At 43.1% G+C, this 13330-nt stretch overlaps 1 protein-coding gene across 1 annotated transcript in view; it reads left to right on the top strand.

The window, feature by feature from the left end:
* Positions 1–13330, top strand: part of piezo2b (piezo-type mechanosensitive ion channel component 2b) — a 202797-nt gene that overhangs the window by 131586 nt on the left and 57881 nt on the right. The window contains exons 19-25 of the mRNA XM_080726880.1: positions 1110–1270; positions 3751–3927; positions 4946–5074; positions 5940–6140; positions 6815–7019; positions 9510–9611; positions 10402–10567. Of these exons, the coding sequence (XP_080583006.1) occupies positions 1110–1270; positions 3751–3927; positions 4946–5074; positions 5940–6140; positions 6815–7019; positions 9510–9611; positions 10402–10567 (1141 nt within the window). The remainder of the gene's footprint in view (positions 1–1109; positions 1271–3750; positions 3928–4945; positions 5075–5939; positions 6141–6814; positions 7020–9509; positions 9612–10401; positions 10568–13330) is intronic.

Raw genomic sequence — 13330 nt, forward strand, 5'->3', positions numbered from 1 at the left:
ATCCCACGCAGCGGTGATTTCTTTTTTTATTTCGCTTCGTACTCCATTTGTCTCCGCGCTGTAGTTGTTTCGACAGCGAGATTGGGTCAGACCGACGGCGGCTTTCTCCCATTATGTCTCCCAATGTTGACGGCCCAGCCGAGGCGGTGTCATCGCACTATTTAGACAGCCGTTAGGCGCTGGTCTTAAATCAGGACGTGGTGTGTATACACAGAAAAGAAAATAGGCCATAAAACACAGCGGAGAATGATGAGCTGTGAGCTATGGTTTTCTTTCTCCTGACACAAAGTTCCAAATCCTTGTCCAAATTATGACATTACGCCAACATCTTTTCACACGGCCTGCGTCTTGGACCTCTGCCTCTTTAATGGGCCATTTAATTATGAACAGAGGCTCATGCACCTGAACATTTGACATGGTTTATATTCATTTACAGTATAAAATTCATGTAGATGTGGGGGTCCTTGACATGAAAATGTTTGAGAACCACTTTGTAGGAGCTGATCTACAGTACAGTACACTACACCAGCCAAAATGGCCACTGAGTGAATATGGTCTATAAACCTTTTTTTTGTTCAACTTTTACTTTTGGACATTCCTCATTTTTATAATTTTTGCTGCTCAAAGCCAGTCAATGTAAACTCTCAATCAACCACACCAAGGTCAAAAGGTTATTACACACTGCTTTAGAGGACAACTTTGTTTTTTTTATGAAGTAGGGTTCATGTTTAGGTTGTAATTGGAGAAAATAAAAGATGAGATTGATTAATGATTTTGGGTTCAGTGGGTGGGGGTATGGCTAAATATGTCTTTTTAGACACAATAAGCCCATTCCCAAGATGCACCGCAATCTTTCATGGGCAGATGTGACTTATGGAGGCTTTCAGTGTTACTGTAAATAGTAACAAAGAAATCGCCTGCCCCCACCCACTGAAATCACTAAAACGATTGAGAGCAAGCAGTAAATGAAAACATTTTAACACTCATATTTTCTTTTCTCTAATTACAATCTAAAATATGAACCCTTGTTGTAAAAAAACAAAGTTGTCCTTTAATAGATGTATGATACTGTAGAAACAGGTAGTGTTTTGTATGTCTTTGTATGTCAGATCTGAAGAACAAATGGCATCTGGTGGTGGACCGTCTCACGGTGCTTTTCCTCAAGTTCCTGGAGTACTTCCACAAGCTGCAGCTGTTCATCTGGTGGCTCCTGGAGATCCACATCATCAAGATTGTCTCCTGCTACATCATCCTGGTCACCGTGAAAGAGGTATGCCAGTCCTCAGAGTGTTTTATTGAACCCTGAGAGTGTAGAAACGGAACCCCTCTGATGGTACGTTGTCCAAATAAACTACTATCCAATGAATCAATGAACAAAGAGGGTCGCACTCATAAATATAAAATAATTAATAATAATAAATATAAATTCGTTTTTTTCATGCCTCAGGAAAGGTGAGAGACGTTTGTCACTAATGTCTGACAAAACGTCTGTCGCCTCTTCTGTGGCTTGGAAAACATTTACAGAAAATGTACTTTGATTTTTGAGGTCGACCCTCCTTGTGCTTTGATTCATTGGAAAGTAACAAAGTTAATTTACTCCAGTATCGTACAATTCTGAGGTACTCTTACTTTACTCGAGTAGGTCCATGTCCGTGGACCCCCAGGGCTCCTTGAGGAGGTTCTAGGTGGTCCCTGTCCAAACTGGTTAGTATAGCACCAAAATCAGTTTAACCACTTTAAAGGGATACGGTATTCTACTTTCAATTTTTTTTGGGGTAATTGTATCGTCTCATCAGGCTTTTATGAACAGTTTTTAATTTGCTTGATTCAATATTTAGATATTTGATGTAAATGTTAACAGGCCCTCCAGGCCCAGGTCCTCTCTCCATACACACGCATTGTAACTTCAAACTCCATTTTAACCATGATATATTCATTAGAAACACCCATTATCTTTTCTGGTGACTCATACTACCCTCCTAATACGTGAACAGGCCGTGTTTTTTCAATAACTTGTTTTCATTTAATTTTTAATAATTCTTTGGGAAAATGGAAAAAAATCAATACAATAAGAAATTATTAAAAATAAATGAAGAAAAATCGATAACTTTAGTAGTAATGTAGTATGAGTCACCAGAAAAAATAATGGGTGTTTTTAACACAGCGGGTGCCCAGAATTATTCAACTTTTAATTTGCTGGTGCCCATGGCAACCCGCCATTTTACCTACCTTTGAAGTACTGGCGAGAAAAGTAATCAGAGTAAATGTAATCCAAGCATGTCCTGTTTATTTCGCGAAAATCTTTTCTTTCAGTCAGGACCGTTTTTTATCAATTCAGGCTTTTGCAAATCCCGCCCCATTCTGCCCTGTTACTATGGTGGGACATTTGACCCTGGGCAGATTGTTTTTATAGTGGCAGTGAATGGGATTTTTTTATTTTTTCATAGCCTCATTACAGCTATATAAAGTACCAAAGGAAAAACATCTAGGTGATATTAATAAAAAGGGAAGACAAAGGTACAGTAATTACATAGCAAAACAGTAGTTTTCCCCCGAAAATATATGTTTTAATTTGTTTAATCCTCTGGATCAGAGAGAGAATAGAAATAGAAAGAGAAAGCGCTTTGCATCTTGGGTAGGAAGAGGAGAGCCAGATTATAGTTCTCCTCACATAATAGGCTGGCTTTTCGTAATTCTGCCCATTTAAAATATATGTACCCAATCGTAACTCTTAGACCATTGATAAGGTCCATGTGAACTAGTTTGTTGAAGCTTATTCATTATGATGAGCGAGATCGCTATCACCGCCCGCGGCCGTACTGGACGAAAGCCGTGTCGCGCAGAGCGGACAGTTTTTGAAAGCCTGAAGCAACATTCTCCACTGCACAAACTCCACCCCCGATAGCAAAAAGTGAATGTTTTTTTCTGGTTGGCCAGTCAGGGAGTCTCAGGGACCAATCAGAAGGCTGACAAACGGTGAATTCTAAGCCACAGTGTTTGTGTTACGGCCGGTAGAAGAGGCCGCCGTTTTGAGAAAAAAAGAAAAAAGGAAAATAATCTGGAGAAAACAGCATTTTTGTGCAGCCGCTAAACAGGAAGTCAACGAGACAGACAGCACGTCCGGGTGACGTAATTTCACGCTGCATTTTGGGGAATGGAGTTTGGATCATCACCGCGGTAGCCAAGTACAGTAGCTACAGTACTGTATAGTTTACTGTACAACGCGTTGAACGCGTCGTGGGCACACGTAAACATCAAAGAGATTGGCGCGTGGGCACCACGTGGGCGTTTAATGTGTTAAGGAATATATCATGGTTAAAATGGAGTTTGAAGTTACAATGGCTGTGGGGAGGCGTCCTGCAGGAAGAGGCCCTGGTAACATTTACATCATATATCTAAATATTGAATGAAGCAAATTAAAAACTGTTCAGGGTGTTCATAAAAGCCTGATTAGACGATAAAAATTACCAAAAGTTTATTTGAAAGTGAAATATCCCTTTAACCCTATATACATCAGCTATTTGGATAGCCGCTCTACAGGGTAGCGATGCGCTGTCAGCTTGTAGATCTGCTATCTTAAAAGTCTTGTAAGTGACTTTTTAACAACACACAGCTTGTATGCCAGTGTCCCTTTGCAATAGAAATGTCCTGATAGGCGTTACACGGACAAATACACATTATTTTCGGGAGTGAAAAGGGTCGAGAGACCCACTGATCTGTTGATCTGTTGTGCTGCTGTCCTCCTGCAAGGTGTCTCTGTTCAACTACGTGTTTGTGGCGTCCTGGGCCTTCGCTCTGCCCTACAGCCAGATCCGCCCGCTGGCCTCCAGCGTGTGCACCGTCTGGACCTGTGTGATCATCATCTGCAAGATGTTGTACCAGCTGGAGTCCATAGACCCGCCCTCCTACTCCAAGACATGCAATATGGTACATATCACCGTGACCGCCCTCTCTCTCTCACACACACACACAAGCACGCACACACACAGGGGTGTCGCACCAAATTCTGGGCCCTGGGTACAAGGATTCACTGCGGGGCCCCTGTGCTTTAACTATTGAAAAATAGCAGATATACAAGCTCACTGCGCGGCACCGAGTGCCGCGCTGCGAGCTTGTAGAATCTGCTATTTTTGAAAAATCATGAAAATCTTTGAATATTTCAAATCCTTCTGAGGTTTTTTGAAAAACCTATGTTTCTATGTCAGTGGAGCTCAAACCTTTTCATGTGAAGGACCCCCAAAATGGTATGTATTTGGCCACGGAACCCCATCTCAAAATATTGAGTTCCAGGGACCCCCCAGAAGCAAAATTTGAGTTACAAATGTTCACTTAAAAAATACATATATTCAAAGATTTGCACACATTTTCACAACTTTTCAAAAATAGCAGATCTACAAGCTCACAGCGCGGCACTCGGTGCCGCGCTGTGAGCTTGTATATCTGCTATTTTTCAATAGCTAAAGTATAAAATAATTAAGGCCCCTCCACCACCTTGGGCCCTAGTAACTCAGTCCCACTTTCCTACCCCTTGTGACGCCCCTGCACACACACACACACACACACACACACACACACACACACACACACACACACACACACACACACACACACACACACACACTCTCTCACACACACGATAAATCACACATGATAAATCATGTCTGGGTTAAGTACCGCAGTATTTTAACATGTTCTTTTAGGTTTGGGTTGGAAGTACCACATGGGAGCAGGCTTTAGAGAAACCCACTTCTAACTAGACTGTTTCATACACAAGCTGACTGAACGTTTGCATAAAGAAACGTTCATAAGAAAAGTTTTGCCTTAGACCTATTATTATTATTTATTGTTATGAATATTAGTAGCATAGTTTTATCTTCATGTGGATGCGGGCAAGTAAGAAGGCATGAATAATTCTAGGAAAACCTGGCATGCTTTGTCTCCCCAGCCAGATGACTACTCACCCGAGCAGGTGGCGGAGATGAATAGCTCCGCGTTGTACAAGAAGCCTGTGGATCCAGCCAACTGGGTGGGCCTCAGGAAGCTCGCCCAGGAAACCCTGTTGGAGCACCTCAGGGTGAGTGGGCTGGCCAGGGTGTCTTCCAACAATCCACGAGCGTGTATGATTGGCTATTTTCGGTGTGTTTAGATCAAGCTTTGATCTTAATTGATTACGAGGAAGTTGGTGTTCTGGACTGGAAAACATTGGACTGAACTGGAAAAGGATATAAGCCAAATAATGTTCAAAGAGCTAAAGGAACCAGCATTTTTTTTTCTAGAGCAGAATTGCAATTGAAAAGTAAAAATATGAAAAAGTCATGACTTTTAACAAAAGTTTTTTTTCGGTACTTTGCAGCCTTACTCATAACGTTTCATTCCTAAGCTGTTAACACATTCATCCACCACTGCCAGGGTTTTTCAGTGTTTTTACCTTTTTTTTGGGCGGCATCAGGAATGCAACGTGTGTGTAAAGTACACACGATGTCCCGAGCTGCAGGCGATCATCTTGTCGTTCACCCAGAAAATAAAAATAATAACTGTTCTGTAGAAAAAGGCTTCTTTGACCAAAAATGCAATCTGGGAGATAAATCCGAGATATATCCATTTTTCAGAAATTCATTACATTGTTGTGGACTGCCAGAAGGATTTCCGGATGGATCATGGGAATTTGAGTCTTTGCATCACGCTGCGGGAGAGCACTGTCTATTACTCTCCACTGAAAAGACTCAAATATACTGTACACCCTCTACGCTAAAGCGTTGGATTTGACAACTTATATATATACGCCCTCGGCGGTGAATGTGTTACTACGTACTCTGTATCGACTGAAACGCAAGTTATGGGCTTCGTATCGGGACGGAAAAATCGGTACATCTCTAGTTAGAAATCAGCAAACATTTCGTATTTCTCCCTCGGTTACTGGTGTGTGTGTGTGTGTTTAGAACAACCTGTTGATGCTGGCCATCCTGGCGTTCGAGGTGACCATCTACAGACACCAAGAGTTCTTCAGACTGAGGAACAAGCTGTCTCCTCCCGCCGCCAAGATCATCTTTCACGACATAACTCGGCAGCACCTGGACAACGGCATCGTCAACTTTGTCAAATACTTCATCAACTATTTCTTCTACAAGTTTGGACTGGAGGTTGGGTGTGCCCCGCAATGCACAGTACACAACAGTGCACAACACATGGCACACTGAGTACACAGCAAAACCTCAAAGTGAACAAATCGACTCTTAACCACATCCACAATATACATTTTGTTGAACCAGGGGTACTGTACTTGGCGCCCAATGTTTGACTGCGTTAACCACAGCCCAAAAAAGACAAATGCAGGCGTTTCACAATTTATTTAACTGGCAAAAAGGGCAGTTGGCTTCAAAATACCGTATCTCAAGTATGTGTGAATATCCATATTCACATATCTAATAAAGATTTTACTGTGTGAATATCCATCCGACACACATCTAATAAAGATGTTACTGTGACAAATGTGTTCATTTGTCTCAGTATCTTCTAACTCCTGTTAATCATGATATATAGACGTTAGCAAGCGATGCTATGCTAGTGTGCTACCATATAATTTGGTCCACAGTAGCCGGACACGGCGCTCCTCAGAGTAGACAGTAGACACAAGGCAGCTTCGTGCCGCGAGCTTGTACAACAGCTATTTTTGAACGTTATTGAAAACTCATGAAAGAACTACTCCTGGTTTAGAAGGCATTTGTCGATAGCGACAATGAACTGAAACGATATATTTCTCACATTCTTTCCTCTTCCCTTCTCTGCGCGCCGTACCGTACCCGTGGTGGGGCAGACGTGCCTGCTGCTCGTGGTGAACGTGATCGGCCAGCGCATGGACTTCTACGCCATGCTGCACGCCTTGGCTCTGATAGTGGTGATGTACAGGCGACGACGGAAGGCCATCGCCGAGATCTGGCCCAAGTATTGCTGCTTCCTGGCCTGCATGCTGACCTTCCAGTACTCACTGTGCATCGGGATCCCGCCTGCAGCCTGCAAAGGTACCGGACCTCCAGTCCTCCTAACCCCCCTCATATCAAACAGTGATGTACGGACCTCCAGTCCTCCCAACCCCCCTCATATCAAACAGTGATGTACGGACCTCCAGTCCTCCCAACCCCCCTCATATCAAACAGTGATGTAAAGTGACTAAGGACATTTACTCAAGTACTGCACTTAAGTACAGTGGTGTAAAGTAACTAAGTACATGTACTTAAGTACTGTACTTAAGTAGAGTTTTGAGGTATTTGTGCTTACTTGAGTATTTCCAGTTTTCAGTACTTTTACTTCTACTCCACTACATCTTGGATCCAAATATTGTACTTTTACTCCGCTACAGTTATTTGAAAACTTTAGTTACTAGTTACTTTGCAGATATTCAATTATGATATTATAAAACATGCATTCACAACTTTAGCCCTATTTATAGGCTATTTGAAAATAGACGATCTACAAGCTCACAACGCGTCGCATAGTGAGCGACGCGTTGTGAGCTTGTAGATTGGCTATTTTCAAACATTTTGTACTTTTACTTTTGGTGCTTTAAGTACATTTCGACGCCAATACTTTTGTACTTTTACTCAAGTATATTTTGAATTCTGGACTTTTACTTGTAACAGAGTATTTCTACATTGCAGTATTAATACTTTACAAAAGTATAAAATGTGAGTACTTTTTCCACCACTGCTTAAGTACAATTCAGGGGTATTTTTTACCCTGAATGACCGGACTAGTTAATAGAATGTACTTTTGTACTTTTACTAAAGTAAATTCTCAATACCAGACTTTACTTGTAATAGAGTATTATATCTGACCTCTTTACACTTCTCTTCACTTTCCCTGATCTTCCCCTGAACAGTATTTTGTTGTTGTGCCTGATTTTCCACGTGTGAAAAGAGGCCAATTCGCACCTGGCATCATTTCACACTTGGCAAATCCCCCCTCTTTGTCTGTGACATTCCGCTGATGTTCCTCTGAAACCTTGGAATGTTACATCTGTACAATGTAAAAAGATGTCACATTTTATTTTAGTTTTGTTTTTATTTGTCATTAATGGAATTGTGTAGAATTATGCTGCTGTGATGATGTAATTTCCACACAGGGATCAATGAAAAGCTTATAAAAAGCTTTTTTTTTATTTTTTATTTTTTAAGATTTGTTTTGGGGCATTTATGCCTTTATTGGATAGGACAGTAGACTGACAGGAAATGGGGGGAGAGATGGGGAGAGACATGCGGCAAAGGTTGTCCGGATAGGGAATCGAACTGGCGACGCTGTCAGGCATCAATGCTTATGTGGCAATGCCTATGGGGCTTTTAAGCCGTGACATCATTTTGTAGGCAGAGGAGAATCTGCCCCCAGAGCATTTTCTGTCCCTCGCTATTTCAAAAAACAACGACTAAAAAATAACGACTAAAGTATAATTCTAACACTTTCCTTTCAACAACAAAGAGAAGAAAATCACACCCGTGTGAAGTGGAGCTGTGTGTGTGTGTGTGTGTGTGTGTGTGTGTGTGTGTGTGTGTGTGTGTGTGTGTGTGGATCATGTGTACCGATTTTTGTGACATTTGAAGAAAATATGTAGGAGAAGGAGCAAAAAGTGTGTTTTGGAGAAAATTCAAGATGGCGGAAAATCTATCATGGCGCAAATGGGCGTGGCCTATATGGGGAGATGCGTCATGACCCAAGGAATCCAGGGAAAAAATATTTTTAATTTTCCGACCTACGGTTCAAGAGTTACAGGCCAAAACGTAAAGTGGGGTGTTATGGCGCCACCATGCGGCCAAATGACACAATTATTTTTTATTTAATCCTTGAAATCATTATGAACCTCCTCTCCAAGTCTTGAAACTCTAGCCCCTATGGTTTGCGAGAGACAAATAATTGAATGTGAGTTTTTGCAATTCCCAATATAAGTCAATGGGGAAAATTAATTCACTAATAAATTAATATCAATTAAACTATAGAACCTTTCTCTTAGAAAAGTAATAGCCCACGATTCCCGAGTAAGCCGGTCGATTTGACATATGGCGCGAGTGTGTGGTGGCAAAACTGTGGGACTAGTGGCGTGCCGAAGTTTAGGAAGTTCAGGCTACATACACACAGACACACACACAGACACACAGACAGACAGACAGACACACACACAGACCCACACAGCCACGTATAGGGAGCCTGTGCTTCACACAGCTCCAAAAATGTGTAAATAGTAGAAATAGTAAAAAGATTCACGGAAACTGGGGGCAGAAATTCTCCTCTGCCTACAAAATGATGTCATACTTAACAGCCCCATATGGTATGCGCCTAAACCAGTAGGCCAGCGGGCGCCTAGCCTGGTTTATACCGGTACTTTTCCGTTAAATGTTGTTGCTCGCCAAAAATTGCAGATTTGGAATATCACAACATGCCGCGCTGTGACACATAATGAGCTTGTAAATCATACAATGTGTATAAAATCATACTCATGCAGTCACTGGTTGTCGTTCTTCTAGATTATCCCTGGAGATTTGCTAACTCCAACACGGATTCTAAGGTGGTGAAGTGGCTCTACGTTCCAGACTTCCACACCAAACCCAACCCACTGTTCCTCATCTGTACGTATCATTTGTTCTCTGTTGTCCTACTAGGAATGAATGAGAACTCTTTTGCTCCTAACTCTGTTACTGTCTCTTAACTTGTGCTATACTGTAACTACTGTATATGCAGTGTCTGAACCCTCCCTTTTGCTTTCAGTGAGTATCATGCACTGTAGACGTCAGCAAAGGCTGGCTGTAGGAATTATAAATCCCTTTACCACACTGGTTCTCAACGTAGTGTCCAGGGACCCCCAAGCGGTCCTTGAGGGGTCCATAGCTAAATGATTGATTGTTACTGTAGGAACTACATTTCTGTTAAATTAAAAGTTACGATTTTACAGTGTAGATTGGGGTCTGTGGCCTAATGCATATCAAACTGGGGCTCCTTGAAATGAAAAAGGTTGCGAATCACTGCTTTGCCAGTTTGCCGATACAGTGGGAAAATCCCAGTTGTCCGGTGTCCCAGTTGGGCGAACAGACTGTAATTATTGTCCACGTCATTGCAAGCGGCGCGAAGGCCAGCGGACCTTGGTCCTGCTCTTCGCGCCCGAGCGCCGCAGGCGCGAGTGCCCGCGAAGAGCGGGCCAGGGCCGCCGGCCGCGCGAGTTACGAAGCCGTGGTGAATGCAATCGTTATATTTATAACGCGCACGATAAACGCATGAATGGGATGAAGATCGCTTGCTTTACAGTCTGTTCGCCCAACTGGGACACCGAACAACTGGGACTAGCCCGATACAGTAGTGTACCTCCTCCACTCCTCTTGTCTGCTCTCCTCACTTCTCCTCTCCTCCTCCCTCCTGTCCCAGATGACTTCATGCTCCTGCTGTGCGCCTCCCTCCAGAGGCAGGTCTTTGAGGACGAGAACAAGGCGGCTGTGCGCCTCCTGGCCGGAGACAACGTGGAGATCTGCAGAGACCTGGACGCTGCCTCGTTCGCTGTGCACAACCCCGTCCCCGACTTCATCCACTGCAGGTACAAGGGGCTACACTGCTAGGGAAAGGGGAGTCATTTCTTTCTTCCCTGAGGGAAGGCTACTTGTTTTTAAAGGTTCACCCAGCTGATGGCAGCTCAGATGGCCGAGATGAGCCCACGGTGGAGGCGAGCAGTTACACTAATTTGCTCGGGGACACTTTGAAACGAATACTGGCCGAGCAAACTTGTGAGGTTTTTGTTAACTGTATGTATGTGAATACATACAGTTATACATGGCCTCTCATTTTGGCCTTCTTCCCATCAGAAAATGACAAACCCTGAGGCCTTAGTGGCCTTGATGCCCCCCTCACACACACACTGCCCCAGCTGATTTCACTGTTTTTTCCTCTGCCTCTTTCCTGTCAATAGCGACTTTAAGCAAATGGCGGCTACGGCAGATGGCAACAGTTACCGGAAATGATCAGCGCTCGATAGATTAACCTGCCGCCGTTGCAGCCGTCTGTACTCTGTGAAGCTCCCTTTCCACGTTGCGCCTAAAACGTCTGCTGTGTAGACGCGTCGCCATGGGAACCAAAGCGTCCAGTAAAAGGAGTGGGACCCCATCGCCGACGGCTGTTTGCTTAACGATTTTGACTGCTACGGCGATTACGTCATAGCAGCCGCACTCCGCCTGGCGTTGCCGTCCTGAAAATCGTCAAGCTTAAACTAACTGCCTAGTATGCAGACACCAAAGCCAGTTGTTGAGATTGTGAATTCTTAACCCCCCTGGTGCTCTTTTCTCATATTCAAACAGGTCCAGTGACTCTGACTATTGTCCAAGGCTGTGAACTAATAAAATAGTCCTTAACCCCTAAATTCAATTAATTAGTACTTGTCCGACTGTAGTATTTGTCTGTCTTTCTTTCTTTCTTTCTTTCTTTCTTTCTTTACGGATAAACGTAATATTTTGCCGCGCTACTCCAACCACAGTTTTGTCAGTCAAATTGACCAGCTTCATCGGTACTCGTCTGCTTGCATTTTGCTAAGAGATACGTTAGTTTAATTTATATTGATTTATTTGTGAATAGATTTTCTCCATTGACTGTGAATGGGGAAAATGCAAAGATTTAACTTTTCCCAAAAATGGAGATGACTGACATCATAAATGTCTTATGTCTTAAGTATATATATATATATATATATATATATATATATATATATATATATATAACATAGCAGACAATTTGGCCAATATTTGACCTTTTTTATAGTTTGCTATATAATATATATAATATCCTAATCCTGCGGGGTCCTGACCCACAGGTTGAGAACCAGTGGATCAGAGAAGGCCAGCAAGAGCATCCTGACCTGTCCACGGTCATTGATTATCTGCTCTTCACATTCCACTTTTTTGATGCACAAAGTGGACAAGTCTTTTATTAACGCACTCTGTGTCCATCAACAACGCCCTATAGCACAGCGAGAGAAAGCACACACACAAACACACATACACACACGCGCGAGCGTATGCGCCTGTCCGTCCTGTCCGCACCACACAGCACCACTTATGCCATCGCTTCCCTGCCAGGATCAAATTACGGATACAAGGGCGGGTGGGGGTGGGTGGGGGAGGAGGTGGGGGTGGGGGAGTTGGGGGGGGGGGCAATCCATAATCCCACAGAAAACACTCTGTCCGTCACTCTGAGACTCAGACGCTCTCGCCCTGTACTCTAACTCAATAAATAGCTTTTAAGTATGGAAAGGTATTTTCTCTCTCCACGCACACACACACACAGAGACACACACGCACGCACACACACACACACACACACACGCACGCACGCACGCACGCACGCACGCACGCACGCACGCACACACACACGCGCACGCACACACACGGTGATGAACCAAGGCCACTCACTCAGCCTCTCCTCTCCAGAGCTTCAGCATACTGTACATATCAAAGCCCACTTCATCGGTTTGTTTGTAAGGCTTCAACAGGGGGTCCAGGACCCCTAGGTGGTCCTCAGAGTTATTACAGGGGGGGTGGGGCAGCCAATATTTGTGTGATAGGGGCGTTTTTTTCTTTTTTTTGCTTCTTTTTTTCACACAGACAAGTCTATGAAAAAGATTAACCTGTTTACAATCCTGTATTATTAGCAAAAAAGAAAGAAAAAAAATACACCTATACACAGCATACCCAAAGTAAATTGATTGTTTTTCTTGAACCATTTGGAATAAATGCATGGGCATGGTCTCATTATGAAGGTAACAGAAAAAATAATCAACTCTATTTACAACTGACATTGAATAATACAAGTTTGAACTTGAACTGGAATAGAAGGTTTTTAATTTCTCGCCTAAATATTTTCTACAAAATAAATAGATAGAACTGCTGTTATCATATATGAGCTGGAAACTTTCAACAAGTCGCTCAAAGGAGTAGTTCACCCCCCAAATGACTTTTTTTCTATTGATTACTCACGCCATGGAGACTTGAGTCCAATAATATTTTTTTTAATTTGTCGCATTCCTAAGACAAAAAAAGTATTTAAGTAAATTTACATCATGCTTGTGCTGCCTGTGGGTCCATGGTAGTTACTGTAATGCACGCTGACTTCCTAACTATGTGTTCTCCGCACCCGGGCCCCGCATCGCATTAAGGGACCACTGGAGATGCACTCCCGCCCTCCTGATGATAAAAAGCAAGATCCATATGCATGCTTTTAGCGTGTTTGTTGTGCTGGGAACGTATAGCTGTCTGTGTACCTGTGCTGAGTGACAGGCGATCGGGTTGCAGAGCCATCGATCACACTCTTCTTC

This window comes from Nannobrachium achirus (genome assembly GCF_963921795.1).
Source record: "Nannobrachium achirus genome assembly, chromosome: 5".
In the NCBI taxonomy this organism is placed as follows: Eukaryota; Metazoa; Chordata; class Actinopteri; order Myctophiformes; family Myctophidae; genus Nannobrachium; species Nannobrachium achirus.